Source organism: Sceloporus occidentalis, unplaced genomic scaffold, assembly GCF_023333645.1.
Source record: "Sceloporus occidentalis isolate IW3139 unplaced genomic scaffold, rSceOcc1.0.p SCAF_5, whole genome shotgun sequence".
Taxonomy (NCBI): domain Eukaryota; kingdom Metazoa; phylum Chordata; class Lepidosauria; order Squamata; family Phrynosomatidae; genus Sceloporus; species Sceloporus occidentalis.
Window position 1 is genome coordinate 19,170,721 of NW_028316985.1, and position 18,586 is coordinate 19,189,306.

General features: G+C 45.1%; 1 protein-coding gene across 9 annotated transcripts in view; it reads right to left on the minus strand.

Annotated features, from left to right (window-relative positions):
• LOC149311727 (ELKS/Rab6-interacting/CAST family member 1) overlaps window positions 1–18,586 on the minus strand; it is a 266,847-nt gene that overhangs the window by 127,896 nt on the left and 120,365 nt on the right. For all 9 annotated transcript variants that reach the window (XM_089527772.1, XM_089527771.1, XM_089527770.1 and 6 more), the window contains one exon: window positions 15,787–15,922. In XM_089527772.1, the coding sequence (XP_089383898.1) occupies window positions 15,787–15,922 (136 nt within the window). The remainder of the gene's footprint in view (window positions 1–15,786; window positions 15,923–18,586) is intronic.

Consider the following 18,586-nt stretch of genomic DNA (forward strand, 5'->3'; position numbering starts at 1 on the left):
GATGACATCTCAGCAACGGAAACTACTGATATGTTTGTCAAATGCACAAATTCCAATAGGCCTGAAAGAGAAGTACCTCACTCACAACAGAGGAGTGCAACTTTTGTGTAGTGATGAGAGAACCTCAAAGCTCAAGTCCTGATGTTAGAAAGAGAGAGAGAAAGAGAGAGAGAGAGGTCTAAAACAGGGGAAATCTTCTGAGTATGCTGAGGTGAGTGTTCCAAGATGATGATCACTGATCTCTACCAAGTTCCCATCTGGTATCAAGAATTATTCTACTTGCTTTCTGTATCATCTGAAGCACCATTGAGTAAACTCTCCAGATGCTGCTACAGGTACTTAAATTAGAATTCCTGTACTCGATCCACTCCAGACAGACCAAGAAAATTACAGTGAGCAGTTTATATTGCACCTCTCACAGAAAATACTTATCAATTTTCCATGTTATGTCTAATCCAGAGTGTCACATTCAGAATCTGCTGTGATATTTTCAGTTCTGTTTTACAGTAGAATTATTTGTTCCATTATAACCATCTGAACTGATTTGTAGAAACTAAACATGTGAGGAAAAAATAATGTCTAATTATATAATAGTTTCTACACATCTTTTTCATTTGTGATAGGCAGAAAATACTTGCAATTCAAATAAACACTGTAAACATCTTCATTCAGAAATATTCAGAATGCCGAACAAATGCTGCATGCTGAGAAACCCAGTTCTAACTTTGTTTTTGTTTTGCAGTTAGCCAACCTGGATTCACAAAGTAAGATGTCACAACTCAAGACCATTCCACATTAGCCACCTTTACTCAAAGGACAGTTGCACTAGGCTAACTTGCAATGCTGGAAAGAACATTACCGTATTCATTTTATCCGACTGAGACTGAAAGATAATTTAGCTTTCTGAATCATATTATTGTTATTAAAATTAATCCTATGACTACTGAAATTATAGAGGCCAGATCCATTATTACAGATTACTGTGTAAAGCTCCCACTATTTTTTCACACAATTCAGAATGTAACAAATAATTGTGAATTATGCTCTTTTGCTTCTTGCAAACAACAAATTATGTGGGAAAGTAGAAAGCTGTTTTATTTTAATTTTTAGAAAACACTGGAAAATCTCAGTCAACAGTTCTCAGTGATTGCTTGTACCTTGTACACATAAACTCAGAAGTAAGTTCTGTTGAATTCAGTGGGACTTACTCCTATGTAAGGGCATACAGAACTGAAGTTTCATATTGGTTATACTGCATTGGATCATCTCACTCATAATTGGGAACCAGAGCCTTAAAGGTCCCCTTCAGGAAGTTGTCTTCTATCTTGGCTTGAAAGAAAAATGGTGTCTTGGGTTTGGAATAAAAATAAATATGGCACATTCTGTGCAAATACAGGAATGTCTTTTCTAGAGGTGAAGTTTCTGGGATCTAGCATTTAAGCTGTATTTATGGAACACAATGAGATACTGTACTAAGATTTGTATCTCAAAGTAAAAAAGACAGATACACAGCAGTCTAAATGCCACTGATTCATTGCATAAGCCCTGAGATGAAACATGTGCCGGAAGAACTTCCTTTTTACAAAAGCAATCTTCAACTATACTTTCAAAAACTGATTTATGATGTGTTAAAGTGAACAATACTATCAACTCATTTAAATGACTTGGGTTATATTGCTTCATTTGTCCCACAATTTTCTTATTATGCTTCCCAAATGACACGCCCCCTCTGCCTCCTCGCCGGACTCCGCAGCCAGAGCCGCGCCTTTGCCGGGCGGCCTCCTCCCGGGATGTCGGAGGTGCGCATCTGCGCACCGCCCCGGGAGTGCCGCCCACGGACTGAAGGGCCACCGTTGCGGGACTCCGCAGTTGCGCAGCTGCGCAGTTTTTACTGGGCTTGGGAGGTTGTGGGTTAGCTTAGAGCAGAGGATGCCTGTGGTGGCTAACCTCTGCTCTTTAATCTGCTGGTGTAGGGTGGGGGGGAGGTCATGGACGCAGGGGATGCATGGGCTGGGGAGGAAGGGGATAACATCACTTTGAGCGGAGCTCCTATTGAGGTGGTGTGGGGCAGGGGGAGGTATGGCGGTGGGAGGAGGGACTTGCGTTCCAGGGGAAGCCGAGATCGATGCTTCATATCTATCTCCCCTTCCTGTCCCTCTCCCAACCTAAGGGACCTGAGGGTCACTCCAACCGTGCCACAAACCCTGTCGCTGCTCCTGTGCAACGCCAGATCGATCAACAACAAGACCCACATCCTCCACGATCTGTTGGAGGACCGAAGTTGCGATCTGGCTTGCATTACCGAGACCTGGCTTGGGCCTGAAGGGGATGCTGTGTGGGCTCAGGCCCTGCCTGCCGGGTTCTCGGTGAAGGACCAGCCCAGGTTAGGTGGGCGGGGGATGTGTGGCCTTGATACATAGGAACACCGTGTCCCTCACCAGGAACCACATCCGACAGACGTCCTATATCGAGTGTATTTACCTGACCCTAAAGGCGAGGGACAGTCTAGGGATTCTGTTGGTGTATCGGCCACCCCGTGCGCTAACGGACTCCCTTAACGAGCTGACACAGCTGGTCGCTGAACTGATGCTGGAGACGCCCAGGCTCCTTGTCCTGGGCGACTTCAACATCTCCCTCACGGCCAGCTATGTTCCACCCGGTGCAGCTCGCGAATTCATGGATACCATGGCGGCCATGGGCCTGTCCCAGCTGATTTTGGGTCCTACGCATTGTGCGGGTAATACTCTCGATTTGGTCTTTTGTTCTGATGCGGAAAATCCGTGGGCGGAAATAACTAATATTTCCCCCCTGCCATGGACGGATCATTTCCTGGTTGAGGCGAAAATCAAGGTCTCTACCCAGATCCCTCCCGGGGGTGGTGGACCTATTAGGATGGTCCACCCTCGAAGGCTAATGGAACCCAAAAGGTTCCAGGAAGCCTTAGAGGGACACATGGTTGGAAGTGACGGCGATTCTGTTGATGCCCTGACTGGTATCTGGAATACCGGTCTCTCGAGGGCTATACACAGTATCGCTCCCAAGCGCCCTCTCAGACCCGCTTCCAAACGTAAGCCCTGGTATACGGAAGATCTCCGGGCAAGGAAGCGGGAGCTGCGACGGCTAGAGTACCATTGGCGGAAACACCTTCGCTTAGACGACAAGACTCTCCTAGCCCAACTGTTAGAGGACTACGGAGAGGCGATACGAGCAGCAAAGAATTCGTTCTATGGTGCTCGTATCGCGTCCGCGGAGTCGCGTCCAGCAGAGTTGTTCAGGGTAGTTAGGGAGCTAACTCACCTCCCTCCTGCCCTGAACCAGATCCTTGAACCTTCTAAGGCCTGCTGTGACCAATTTAACAACTTCTTCGCGGATAAAACTTCTCGGATAAGCGAAGGTCTTAACGCCGACATTCAGGCAGAACCTAGAGTAGAGGTATCCAGGGCCTCCGTGGACTTTATTAAACTGGATCGGTTTGAGTTGGTAAGTACCGATGATGTGGACAAGATCCTCGGAAGTGTTCGGAAGACAACCTGCTCTCTCGATCCCTGTCCCTCGTGGTTAGCAGCCCAGGGGGGACCGGCTGTAACTCTATTGTTACGCCGGATTATTAATACATCTCTGAGGGAAGGGCAATTTCCATCCGATCTTAAATTGGCCATCGTAAAACCTTTATTAAAAAAGCCCTCCCTCGACCCCCTGGTATATAATAATTATCGGCCAGTTTCACTGCTGCCATTTTTGGGGAAGGTGATCGAGAGGGCGGTTGCAATCCAGCTTCAGGCGGTCTTGGATGAAACGGATTATCTGGACCCATTTCAAACTGGCTTTCGGGCGGGTTACGGGGTTGAGACGGCCATGGTCGCCTTGGTCGATGATCTCCGTCTGGGCATCGACAGGGGAAGCGTGTCCCTGTTGGTGCTCTTGGACATCTCAGTGGCTTTCGATACCATAGACCATGGTATCCTTCTGGGGCGCCTGGCAGAGGTGGGGATCGGGGGCACTGCGCTCCAGTGGTTCCGGTCCTACCTCTCCGGGAGGTCCCAGATGGTGCAGCTGGGAGACGTGTGCTCCGACGAGAGGGCCCTTAAAACTGGGGTCCCTCAAGGAGCCATTCTGTCTCCCATGCTATTTAACATTTACATGAAACCGCTGGGAGAGATCATCCAGAGACATGGGGCGCGGGGTTATCAGTACGCTGATGACACCCAAATAATTTTCTCTATGTCTCCGACTGATGCAGTGACTGAGGATGGCGTCTCTCCTCTCGTGGCCTGTCTGGAGTCAGTAATGGGCTGGATGAGGGAAAACCGACTCAAGCTGAATCCAGAGAAAACGGAGGTACTCGTGATAGGTTCCCCTGGTCCAGGAATGGCGGTGGTTCCACCTGTCCTGAACGGGGTCACGCTCCCTGTGAAGGACTCCTTGCGCAGTCTGGGGGTGCTTCTTGACTCGTCCCTTCGCCTGACTGCTCAGGTGAATGCGACGGTCAAGAGCACCTGTCATCAGCTTCGGCTTATTCGCCAGCTGCGCCCATACCTGGCCCAGAGGGACCTTGAAACCGTGGCACACGCCCTGGTAACCTCGAGACTGGATTTCTGCAATGTACTCTACATGGGGTAACCCTTATACCAGGGGTCGGCAACCTACGGCCCGCGGGCCGGATCCGGCCCGCGGAGGCCTTTCTGCCGGCCCCCGCGCAGTCCTGCCGCCGATTGCCGCCGTTTCCGCGCCGCTCCGGGCGCCATTTTATTTTTCAAAATGGCGGCCGAAGTCTCGTGCGACCTTTCCCAGGACGGGAAAGGTCGCGCGACACTTCGCCGCCATTTTGATAAACAAAATGGCGGAGGAGGAGGAAGAGGAGGGCCGCGCGGCCTGGGGTGGAGGAGGCAAAAGATGAAGACCGGCGCTGCCCTCCCCTACCTCCCCGCGGGGCCCTGCGCGGCCCTCCCCGCCTCCCAGCGGGGCTCCGTGGGGCCATCCCCACCTCCCTGCGGGGCTCCGCGGGGCCCTGCGCGGCCCTCCCCGCCTCCCAGAGGGGCTCCGTGGGGCCATCCCCGCCTCCCTGCGGGGCTCCGCAGGGCCCTGCACGGCCCTCCCCGCCTCCCCGCGGGGCTCCGTGGGGCCATCCCCGCCTCCCTGTGGGGCTCTGCGGGGCCCTGCGCGGCCCTCCCCGCCTCCCCGCGGGGCTCCGTGGGGCCATCCCCGCCTCCCTGCGGGGCTCTGCGGGGCCCTGCGCGGCCCTCCCCGCCTCCCCGCGGGGTTCCGTGCGGCCCTCACCGCCTCCCCACGGGGCTTCATGCAGCCCCGCCCTGCCCACCTCCTCCTCTGTCTCCTCCGTCCTGGCCCCAGGCGCATGGAGGAGGGGGGAGGAGAAGAAAGAAGAGCAGGAGGAAGAGCAGGAGGAGGCAGCAGCAGGAGGAAGAGGAGATGGGGGCAGCAGGAGGAGGAAGAAGAGAGAGGAAGAGCAGGAGGAGGAAGAGGAGACAGGAAGAGCAGGAGGAGGAAGAGGAGAGAGGAAGAGGAGATGGGGGCAGCAGGAGGAGGAAGAGGAGAAAGGAAGAGCAGGAGGAGGAAGAGGAGAGAGGAAGAGCAGGAGGAGGAAGAGGAGACAGGAAGAGCAGGAGGAGGAAGAGGAGAGAGGAAGAGGAGATGGGGGCAGCAGGAGGAGGAAGAGGAGAGAGGAAGAGCAGGAGGAGGAAGAGGAGACAGGAAGAGCAGGAGGAGGAAGAGGAGATGGGGGCAGCAGGAGGAGGAAGAGGAGAAAGGAAGAGCAGGAGGAGGAAGAGGAGAGAGGAAGAGCAGGAGGAGGAAGAGGAGACAGGAAGAGCAGGAGGAGGAAGAGGAGAGAGGAAGAGGAGATGGGGGCAGCAGGAGGAGGAAGAGGAGAAAGGAAGAGCAGGAGGAGGAAGAGGAGAGAGGAAGAGCAGGAGGAGGAAGAGGAGACAGGAAGAGCAGGAGGAGGAAGAGGAGAGAGGAAGAGGAGATGGGGGCAGCAGGAGGAGGAAGAGGAGAGAGGAAGAGCAGGAGGAGGAAGAGGAGACAGGAAGAGCAGGAGGAGGAAGAGGAGATGGGGGCAGCAGGAGGAGGAAGAGGAGAAAGGAAGAGCAGGAGGAGGAAGAGGAGAGAGGAAGAGCAGGAGGAGGAAGAGGAGACAGGAAGAGCAGGAGGAGGAAGAGGAGAGAGGAAGAGGAGATGGGGGCAGCAGGAGGAGGAAGAGGAGAAAGGAAGAGCAGGAGGAGGAAGAGGAGAGAGGAAGAGCAGGAGGAGGAAGAGGAGAGAGGAAGAGGAGATGGGGGCAGCAGGAGGAGGAAGAGGAGAAAGGAAGAGCAGGAGGAGGAAGAGGAGAGAGGAAGAGCAGGAGGAGGAAGAGGAGAAGGTGGTTAGTGGCCAGAGGCCACATGGGTTATTTTGTTTTATTTTGCATTCTTTTTAATTGCTAACAAGTCTCCCTTGCTTTGACAATGATAGTGTGGTGATGATGGTGATGAGTCAGCTTGAGAAGCATGCAACTACTGTTTCAGAAGCTGAGAGAGTGTGACCTTGCAAAGTGTGTTTTGTGTGCTTTTAATGCTAACAAGTCTCCCTTGCTTTGACAATGATAGTGTGGTGATGATGGTGATGAGTCAGCTTGAGAAGCATGCAACTACTGTTTCAGAAGCTGAGAGAGTGTGACCTTGCAAAGTGTGTTTTGTGTGCTTTTAATGCTAACAAGTCTCCCTTGCTTTGACAATGATAGTGTGGTGATGATGGTGATGATGATAATGATATGAGTCAGCTTGAGAGGCATGCACGCACTGTTTCTGAAGCCAAGAGAGTGTCACCTTCCAAAGTGTGTTTTGTGTGCTTTTAATGCTAACAAGTCTCCCTTGCTTTGACAATGATAGTGTGGTGATGATGGTGATGAGTCAGCTTGAGAAGCATGCAACTACTGTTTCAGAAGCTGAGAGAGTGTGACCTTGCAAAGTGTGTTTTGTGTGCTTTTAATGCTAACAAGTCTCCCTTGCTTTGACAATGATAGTGTGGTGATGATGGTGATGAGTCAGCTTGAGAAGCATGCAACTACTGTTTCAGAAGCTGAGAGAGTGTGACCTTGCAAAGTGTGTTTTGTGTGCTTTTAATGCTAACAAGTCTCCCTTGCTTTGACAATGATAGTGTGGTGATGATGGTGATGATGATAATGATATGAGTCAGCTTGAGAGGCATGCACGCACTGTTTCTGAAGCCAAGAGAGTGTCACCTTCCAAAGTGTGTTTTGTGTGCTTTTAATGCTAACAAGTCTCCCTTGCTTTGACAATGATAGTGTGGTGATGATGGTGATGAGTCAGCTTGAGAAGCATGCAACTACTGTTTCAGAAGCTGAGAGAGTGTGACCTTGCAAAGTGTGTTTTGTGTGCTTTTAATGCTAACAAGTCTCCCTTGCTTTGACAATGATAGTGTGGTGATGATGGTGATGATGATAATGATATGAGTCAGCTTGAGAGGCATGCACGCACTGTTTCTGAAGCCAAGAGAGTGTCACCTTCCAAAGTGTGTTTTGTGTGCTTTTAATGCTAACAAGTCTCCCTTGCTTTGACAATGATAGTGTGGTGATGATGGTGATGAGTCAGCTTGAGAAGCATGCAACTACTGTTTCAGAAGCTGAGAGAGTGTGACCTTGCAAAGTGTGTTTTGTGTGCTTTTAATGCTAACAAGTCTCCCTTGCTTTGACAATGATAGTGTGGTGATGATGGTGATGATGATAATGATATGAGTCAGCTTGAGAGGCATGCACGCACTGTTTCTGAAGCCAAGAGAGTGTCACCTTCCAAAGTGTGTTTTGTGTGCTTTTAATGCTAACAAGTCTCCCTTGCTTTGACAATGATAGTGTGGTGATGATGGTGATGAGTCAGCTTGAGAAGCATGCAACTACTGTTTCAGAAGCTGAGAGAGTGTGACCTTGCAAAGTGTGTTTTGTGTGCTTTTAATGCTAACAAGTCTCCCTTGCTTTGACAATGATAGTGTGGTGATGATGGTGATGAGTCAGCTTGAGAAGCATGCAACTACTGTTTCAGAAGCTGAGAGAGTGTGACCTTGCAAAGTGTGTTTTGTGTGCTTTTAATGCTAACAAGTCTCCCTTGCTTTGACAATGATAGTGTGGTGATGATGGTGATGATGATAATGATATGAGTCAGCTTGAGAGGCATGCACGCACTGTTTCTGAAGCCAAGAGAGTGTCACCTTCCAAAGTGTGTTTTGTGTGCTTTTAATGCTAACAAGTCTCCCTTGCTTTGACAATGATAGTGTGGTGATGATGGTGATGAGTCAGCTTGAGAAGCATGCAACTACTGTTTCAGAAGCTGAGAGAGTGTGACCTTGCAAAGTGTGTTTTGTGTGCTTTTAATGCTAACAAGTCTCCCTTGCTTTGACAATGATAGTGTGGTGATGATGGTGATGATGATAATGATATGAGTCAGCTTGAGAGGCATGCACGCACTGTTTCTGAAGCCAAGAGAGTGTCACCTTCCAAAGTGTGTTTTGTGTGCTTTTAATGCTAACAAGTCTCCCTTGCTTTGACAATGATAGTGTGGTGATGATGGTGATGAGTCAGCTTGAGAAGCATGCAACTACTGTTTCAGAAGCTGAGAGAGTGTGACCTTGCAAAGTGTGTTTTGTGTGCTTTTAATGCTAACAAGTCTCCCTTGCTTTGACAATGATAGTGTGGTGATGATGGTGATGATGATAATGATATGAGTCAGCTTGAGAGGCATGCACGCACTGTTTCTGAAGCCAAGAGAGTGTCACCTTCCAAAGTGTGTTTTGTGTGCTTTTAATGCTAACAAGTCTCCCTTGCTTTGACAATGATAGTGTGGTGATGATGGTGATGAGTCAGCTTGAGAAGCATGCAACTACTGTTTCAGAAGCTGAGAGAGTGTGACCTTGCAAAGTGTGTTTTGTGTGCTTTTAATGCTAACAAGTCTCCCTTGCTTTGACAATGATAGTGTGGTGATGATGTTGATGATGATAATGATATGAGTCAGCTTGAGAGGCATGCAGGCACTGTTTCTGAAGCCAAGAGAGTGTGACTTTCCAAAGTGCCTTTTCTGTGTGTTTTTGGTTCTTTAATGGTGATATTGATATCAGAAAGCCTCTGAGGCAAGGCCAATGTAAATTGCTGTGATTTTTACAAACCCATGCGCAGTGAAGAAAAACCAAAGTCCCTTGACCAAGTACACATTTCTGAGAAGTACACTTGGTCCAAGAACGGTGAAACCACCTTGACATGTTCAATATGCATAGCCATGTTAAACCATGCTAAGTGTTAAACCCAAGGGGTTTGGTTATGGAATAAGCCTCTGAAATATGCAAGAGGCCATGTTAAGTAAAGCCATGTGAAATGCACAACTGTGCTGTTGTGTGTGTTTTGGAATGCAGGTTGGGGGTGTTTGTCCAGAAAGGGACCGAGGAGGAGAGGGCGGGCATATGCCTCCTCCTCCTTGCAGGGCTTCGGTGGAGGCTCCGCCCCGGAGGGTGGCTCCGCCCAGAGGGTGGCTCCACCCTCTTGGGTGGAAGCTCCACCCCCAGCATGCAGCCCCGCCCCAGAGGGTGGAAGCTCCACCCCCCGGCTTCGGCCCCCCGACTTGTCTGAGGGACACCAACCCGGCCCCCAGCTCCAAAAGGTTGCCTACCCCTGCCTTATACCAAACCCGGAAGCTTCAAATGGTGCAGAACATGGCAGCCAGGCTGGTCACTGGGACGTCCAGGGCCAGCCATATAACACCGGTATTAAAAGATCTCCACTGGCTGCTCATTCGCTTCCGGGCGCAATATAAGGTGTTGGTAATGACCTATAAAGCCCTAAATGGCTTGGGCCCAGGATACCTGAAGGACCGCCTCTCCCCATACATTCCGCCCCGCACTCTCAGAACATCTGGGCAGCAATTACTTAGGGTTCCTGGGGCGAGATTTGTCTCCACTACCAGGAGGACATTCTCCATCGCCGACCCGGCCCTTTGGAACACGCTGCCGATAGAGCTCCGCTCAGCTACCTCCCTGGCCCAATTCAGACGGGACTTGAAGACCTACCTGTTCGGGATCGCATTCCCTGAATAACGTCCTATAGCCCCCCCCCCCCCCCCCGCCACACTGGCAACGGGATTGGCTAACCTGGGGCCTTTTATTTTTATTTTTATGTTTTATGTAATTGCTGCATGTTTTTAATGTTTATTGTCTGTATTTTAATTGCTGTGAACCGCCCTGATCTGATGGAAGGGCGGTATACAAATAAAAATTTTATTATTTATTTATTTAAGTTTCCAACATCAGAAGTTCCTTATATAAATGAACATTCTGTTATTGCATTCAGGAAAAGATAAACCACATGCCTATTACAAACGGTGGAGTAAGCACTTGGAAACTTGTTCATTTGGTTGAAATGAAGTTGGCTGGTTTAAGAAAACAGAGATCACATTTAATCATAGGGATCACTATGTAATAAACTATTACTGTATATACTCATGTGTAAGTCTAGAAATTTTAATCAAAAATTGACTCCAAAACGCTGGGTTCACTTATTCATGTGTCAGTGTAAGTACTGTAGTTTAACTCTTAAAAAAGGAACTTTCTCTGAGTGGAGAGCACCTAAAAGAGGCAACAACCCCATCTCCACCACAGGGCTGTATCTGATGGGAAAATGGCGATGGTGGCAGCTCTTAGGTGCTTCCCCTCAAAGGAACACGAGGAGAAAATCAGACTTTGAAATATTTGAATAAGACATTTGTGTATGTTTGTCATCTTTTCTGGGTTAAAATCAGGCAAAGTTACCACACTGAAGATGAAGGTTATAATCACTAATCTCAAATCTAGCAATGATACCCTACAAAATAACTATTTCGCCCTATGCCTGAGTTTTTGTTTAACTAATTAGTCCCCCGGAGAGTAAAGAAAAATCAGTTATGTTAAATAATTGCCATCATCCTGTCTAGAGAATAGTGGGGGCCTAGGTTTAAAGAAAGTGTTATCAAAACAAAATAATTACCCTTAGACTCTAACATGTTTGAATAAGATGCTCTCTCATACAAGAGAAATTCATTTGGAAAGTGTTACAGACAAGTAGAACTACTCTGCTGGAATTTTTAACTTCTATTTTAATAAAAGTGAACAAAAGGAATGAACTATGCAGAGTTCAACAATGTAGCTTGTAAAACTTCAGTGACACTTGACAAACAATTAAATGGATACTCTTGAAAGAAATACTCAGGTATAGGCATACCAACTAAGTCCTCATTATCTTGGTTTAGAGAGACGTGAGCTAGGCTAGCATTCTAGCTACCATGCTAACATACTTCTTCCCTCTGTTATTCTTCTGTACAGCCAAAAAGAACAGTTTGAAAGCTTTGGATTCTGCTTTTCAATTAAGCATAACGTTCTGTGAGGTGTGAAGTTACCTATGGTTAGTTTAAACCAATGCTTCTCAGGCTCTCTGATGAGGGGGGACAGTAATTATTTATTTCCAGTTTGCCAGGGACCAGCACTTTATTTGTGCCCATTGACTACAATTTTCTTGCTTTCCTGGAAACCTTCCAGAAACTAGTAGCTGATTACTCTAGGACTGGCACCAGTCCAGGGACCACCTCATTGGTACAATGGGTTTAAACGAAATCTAGCTTTGTAAACCACTATTTGGAACAGGAATAGTTAAGTTAATCATTGTCTGGAGATTTCTAGTACTGATCTACTTGCTGGATTATCACCTATAAACCAATTCAATTCATATATAATGCCTAAATTTAATGAGGTTGTGCTTTCCCACATGCACATGAGCTAAAACTATAAAATGGACAATTCCTTAATGTAAGAGCTTATTACAGAAAATATACACATGATGCTTAAATTACTTTATTTAGAGAAATGCAAAAGACTTCTGTTTTAGACTCATTTGATAGTAACTGGCCCAAAGTTATATTACTAGAATCTGAATCTTAGGTACTGCTCAACACATAGTCTACTGACAAAGAAAAATCCTCAAAGTAAACTCCTGTTATATGTTTTATCATAGGGGTGGGAACTGTGTGGCTCTTCATATTTTGTCAGACTATGACTCCCACAAACCCGATGTAGCATAGCTAATGATTAGGAATACTTGGAGTTGCAATTTACAGCATCTGGAGGGCCACACAATTCCCACTAATTTTAGTTTGAATTCTTTACAAAACATGTAACATAGTGATATGAAGAACACAAAATGTTTCTTTACAACTTCTCCTCTCTCTTCTTCATTCAGAAGTACCCAGGAACGTACATCTATGAGATATGAATTGCTTTTGGTTCATGGTAACTGGGAGAAAAGGCAGGTTATTATACAAACAAACAAACAAACAAACGATGTTGAAGGCTGTCACATCTGGCATCCATAGTTTTTTGTGGGTTTTTCGGGCTATGTGGCTGGGTTCTAGAAAAGTTTATTCCTGCCATTTTGCTAGCATCCGTGGCTGACCTCTTCAGAGAATAATAATAATAATAATAATAATAATAAACTGTTTATTTTTATACCGCTTTTCCTCGAGATCAAAGCGATTCACATCTGCAAAAACTATGACATACAATATAAAAACAGTTAAAACATTCAATTGCAATTACAGTTATTCAATAAAATTATCTAAAAACAGCTATGAACTATCAAAATATCTTAATCTAATTGGGGAATACTTTCTCTACAGAGAGTCGGGAGGGTATGCTTGCTGGAAGAGATAGGTTTTCAATGCCTTTTTAAAGGCTTCCAGTGTACCACTAAGGCGGATCTCTTCCGGGAGTGAATTCCAAAGAGTAGGTGCTATCGCTGTATAAGCTCTTTGATGGGTTGTTGCCAGTCTCACCTTAGGGTGTTCGAGTAGCAATTTCCCCGTTGTTCTAAGGGTGTGGGGCGGATTGTGTAGGGAGAGGCGTTCCCTCAAGTAACTCAGGCCCAAGCCATGTAGGGCTTTAAAGGTAATGACCAACACTTTGTACTGGGACCGGAAGCGAATTGGCAGCCAGCGGAGGGATTTTAATACGGGTGTTATGTGATCCGACCTAGATGTGCCCGTGACCCATCTGGCTGCAGCATTTTGAATCAACTGAAGCTTCCAAACCTGGTACAAAGGTAGCCCCATGTACAGCACATTACAGAAATGCAAACGAGAGGTTACCAGTGCATGTACTGCAGTTTCTAGGTCCTTTCGATCCAGACAGGGACACAGTTGGCGTATCAGCTGTAGCTGGTACCAAGCACTCCTGGCCATCGCATCTATCTGAGATGATAACTGTAGAGATGGATCCAGGAGAATGGTGGCATGCAGGTGTATGGGGTATGTTTACTGTGTGACCCTTGGTTGAGAGGAAATGATTTACATGTTAATCTGTGAGTTGATCTGTTGTTGAATGGCAAGCCCTCACGGTGTATATTTAATTAATGATCCATTGTCTGCTGGAAACCCCCTGGCCCTGGGTGATGTTCATTTGCATGTGCTGAGTCTTGATTTTGGTGTTTTTCAGGACTCATGGCCAAACATTCTATGAAGTGAGCTGAGTCCTTGATGTAATGGGGAGTATCGTTGTTGTAAATGTGTGGATTCTAACAAAATTACAAAAAACAAAATATCCAGCAAAAATAAGACCCAACCAACAAAGCCACCAGGAAAATGTACACCTTGATCAAGAACTCCTTAATTCAGCCAACCACATGCCAAAGTCTATGCAAATCAGAGGTTCTCCCACTAAGACTGTATGGACTTCCCAAGATCCACAAGGATTCCATTCCACTCTGATCCATAGTGAGGGCCACTGAATCCCCCATGTATGACTTGGCCAAGTTTCTGGCCACACAATTGCAAATCCATATAAGGCAACCCGTGCCCACTACATCGACTCAGCTCACTTCATACAAAAAAATCAACAACCTCAAACTCAAACCTGGAAACAGACTAATCAGCTTTGATGTAGTCTCCCTGTTCACCAAAGTTCCCATAATGGACACTATGGCACTCAACCACAGTCATATAGCCCAAAAAACCCACAAAAAACTAAACAAACAAATAAATGGCATAGTTTGACCACCTGACGGGAAAAAATACTGTGTCACTTCTCACTTTCTCTCTCCTTCTCAAAACATTCAATAATACAAAGCTGGAATACTTCATGCAACTCATCAAATTTAACTGTCTTTGTTAGATTTAAGCAAATTGTCATCACTGGCCCCATTTCTCTAATGCATAAATTTTACAAGGGTTCAACAGTAGATTGAACAAAACCTGTAACTGAACCTTACAGATTCTAGTATCCTCTTGTTATACCTATTCCATAGTCTCACATCATCATGGGAGAGTTCAGTTTGTGGAAGATGTACAGGTGCACAAACATACCACAAATCTCTGCCATTCAGTCTATTAATACACACACCTAATACCTCCTCATTTTTCCTTTCTTTCACATTCAAACTGCAGAGACAGCATTACAAATATAAGTTGTATGGAAATCTTAGGAAATATATCTTTATCTTCTTCCTGTATGTATGGTTCACTCTGAAATGAGAACCTGTCTTGTACTACAGGAATGACTGAATTAACACTGTAGTTGCATGTTTGTTATTAACATCCACGCAGGTATGACGAGAATGTGTTAATATATGGACAGGTGTGAAAGAAAAGATGTATTGTTTGTTGTTGTCATAAGGAAATCAAGGTAGCATTCTCAGACTGTGCTTTATCCCAATGTATTTGCATAAAGAAACAGGAAATAATGGGAGGAAAGGCAGCTTCTCCAAGATGAGAAACTGCATATTACTGAAACACAGTACCTTTTCATCCCTTCACATTTTGATTTCTTGTCTGCACCAGAAACAGAGCAGCTGTTAAGGACTTACATACAAAATTAGAAGCATGGAAAATTGGAGAGGGATGACAGCTGAATCACACAGGGACTTCTCAAATGTTGATACCCTTAATTAAGCTAATCAAGATACCCTAGTTGAGCTAGTCTCATTAAGATTCATATGAATAGGTCCAGATATACTCTTTTTTTTTTTTTTTTTTTTGGCCACTCTTTAACTCATTGATCAAAGAAAAGATTGGTGAAACCAATCTGTGTTCATATGAACACATCTTTTATTAACCATACAGTTGGTCTCGCACATCACTGTTATTCAGAACTGACACCTACTTAGAGCAGACCCACTGAAATGAAAGGAACCTGTCACAACTAGCCTAAGTTCAGTTGACTCCAGTGAATTTGTTCTAAGTAGGAGAAACATTGAATTTAATCCAATAGGCCTATTTTATGCTGTGGAATATTCTGTGAAGAGTCACTGATGGCAACGTGGCATGCTGTCAGTGGCTTTGTGATGGAAGGAAATATGCAATGAATAGGTGTGAAACTAAAGAGTGGAAAATGATCTGTGCCAATACAACTAGAAAGATATTTCTGTAACTCCAAGAATACTTACAGATGCATGTGTGCCTCTCAGTTTTTCTTCACTGTATAAAAGTTAAATCCAAACATCCCAAAAACAATTAAGATGGAAGATTTTTACATAGGCCAGATGGCCAAGACTGTACAAGAATCTTGAATTTGATGCCCAGATGATAATACTATTCCAGTAATTTACAGCTGAAATGAATTCATTTGTTCACTTACCATAAAATGGATCAAACTGCTCAAGTTGAATGGGTCATACCTTTCCAGAAATTAAGAACACTGTAGTGGTAAAGCTTCCCTATTAAGTTTGAAAGCAAGTGAGGCAGATGACTTTGTATCAAATTTGAGATCCCTTGTTACCTGCAATTGCTGGGAACTGTCATTAAGATTGTCCTCTCGCCGTCTTGCTTCTTCCAACATCTGTGCACTCTTTTTCTTCTCCACTTGTTCTTTGTGTTTCAGGTTTGCTACCTTTTTATTCTGATCCTTAATTTGCCTGTAAAGGAGAAAGTAAGTACTCAAGTGCATGCCAACTAAATTTGAAAATATCAGTTAACTGAAGCATTTTTACACTCAACAACAGATACCTTTGCATGTCATCTTTAACTAATATTCTCAGTTGATAATTGATTAGCTGGGGTATTTATCTAGCAGTACTTTCAAAAATATCTTCCATTTCTTCTAGTTCATTTCTAGTAGTAGCATCCATCAATACCTTTTACCACCTTTTTTGTTTGTTTGTTACAAACCCCCCAAACAAAACTAGATGCAATATTGCTTCTGTAACTGAGAAATGTTTTCTTTTGGTTTGCTTGTGCATTTTTCTGATTAAAATGTCAGATTTCAGTGCATGTTATAAGACCCTGTTCTTTCTAAAGATATATATTTATTTATTTATTTAGGTATTTATACCCCGCCCTTCAGTCCTAATGGCTCTCAGAGCGGCTTACAATCATTATTTTTAATCAGACAGTTCCCTGCCCTCAGGCTTACAATCTAAAAGACATGAAACAAAAGGAGAAGGGAATGGTGGCGGGAAAGGGGATGAGTTCCAGTGGTTCTTCTCTCCCTCTGAGGCCTGGACCAAAGCAGATGGATTGGAGGGAGGGCTCTTCCTTCTTCCAGGCTAGCCCTGATGGAGCTGGACCTGCCTGGTGAACTCCCTCTCAGGCTGGCGGATGGCAGTTATGGAGGGCAGAGTCTCTTCTTCCAGGCTAGCCCTGATGGAGCTGGACCTGCCTGGTGTACTCCCTCTCAGGCTGGCGGATGGCAGTTATGGAGGGCGGAGTCTCTTCTTCCAGGCTAGCCCTGATGGAGCTGGACCTGCCTGGTGAACTCCCTCTCAGGCCGGCAGATGGCAGTCATGGAGGGCGGAGTCCCCTTCCTTCAGGCTAGGCCTGATGGAGCTGGATATATATAATATAATATAATATAATATAATATAATATAATATAATATAATATAATATAATATATATAAAGATATATCCTCTGCAGTGGTACCCCGGGATACGAATGCGCCGCCTTACGAAATTTCCGGGTTACGAAAAAAATATATTTAAAAAAACTGTTCCGCGTTACGAAAGTTTTTTCGGGTTACGAAAAAACTTTTGGTGCTTTTCGGCGCTATTTCACACCAAATCGCGGCTTTTCCCCATTAGCGCCTATGGGTTTTTCGGCTTACGAAGCCTTTCGGGTTACGAAAGCGGCGGCGGAACGGATTATTTTCGTAACCCGGGGTACCACTGTATCTGTTTTGATCAGAGAACAGCAGTCTAATTTTTTGTTCCAATAAACACGAGATGACCAGTCTTGCTATTTTAGCCCATTTCCATGTACCAGAAAAAGAGTTAACCATATGTAGAACAAGAATTTTATCACTATTATTCCTGATTTCAGGGCCAGAAATGTGTTGAATGATATGCAAGAAGGGTAAAGGAAGGGGTAGCAGGACACTGCCAGACTGCAATGCAAACCAGCCATAGCCAGTACAACAATACTGAGGAATGATGGGAGTTGCAGTCCTATCATATCAGCAAAGCCACATGTTCACATGCTCCCCATGAATTCTCAAAGAGAGTAAACAGGCACCAAACAAATGCTCCTCCATAATAAAAATTATTTCACACACATAAAATACTAGATGTCAAGATGAATTAGTTATACTACTGGCTACCACTTAACATAGTTTTCTAGGGAATTGGTGCTCCTCCCAGGGTTGGCTGATGAATTCCCCCACATGCAATCTTAAGTGATATAATATGGACATATTTGCCATCTCATCTGCTATTATGAGAACTAGACCCATTTTACAAAACAGTATTTTACAACTTGCTTCATCCCTGATCCATCATTTATATAATCAATGACATGTTAAGTGATTTTACAAGATGGACATATCAATAATTCAGAATATTAACACCTAATTGGAATACTTTCAGAGGTTACATCAACTTGTTTTGCACAAACTGTTACTTGCCTAGGGGATCTTGCAGAACCTTTTGCAGAACCTTTTGAGATACCTTTATCACTTGGTTTATTAATTTGGCTTACCTCTCGCAGTTTAAATTTCAATTCAGGCGCATCCTGATCTTATCAGAAGGTTTTTGCTACCAAATTTGCTGCTTGAATACAGCCTGGGTGCATCCCTGCTTCCAAGAGCGCTCCACACAGCTCTTTTCAGATGCGGGCGTTTTCCGGCTTAAGAAAATGGCCGCCGGAGCACCCCTGGAAGCAGGGATCAACCCAGGCTCTATTTGGGCGGAAAATTTGGTGGCAAAAACCTTCTGATAAAATCAAGCTGCAGCCCAATTTGAAATTTAATCCATTAATAAGACAAGTGTGCAAAATTTGAAATTTAAACCATTAATAAACCAAGTGTGCAAAAGAAGTTGTATCATGAACTTTTGTAGACTTGGTCTGTTTCCTTAGATTAACATGGCTATGTCTCTGAATGTTAATTAGCTGATATGCAACTACATATCATATCTGCACTGGGTTGAAGAACTAGCTTCAATTTCAGAGCCATTTTTAAAAATAATTCACCCAAAGTGGTATGAGAGAATATCATGTAAATCTGAATCCCAGGTATTCTGCTGACAAAGACTAAAAAGATCCTCAAAGTTGATAAATTGTACATAACAAAACAGGCATAGTTTGCC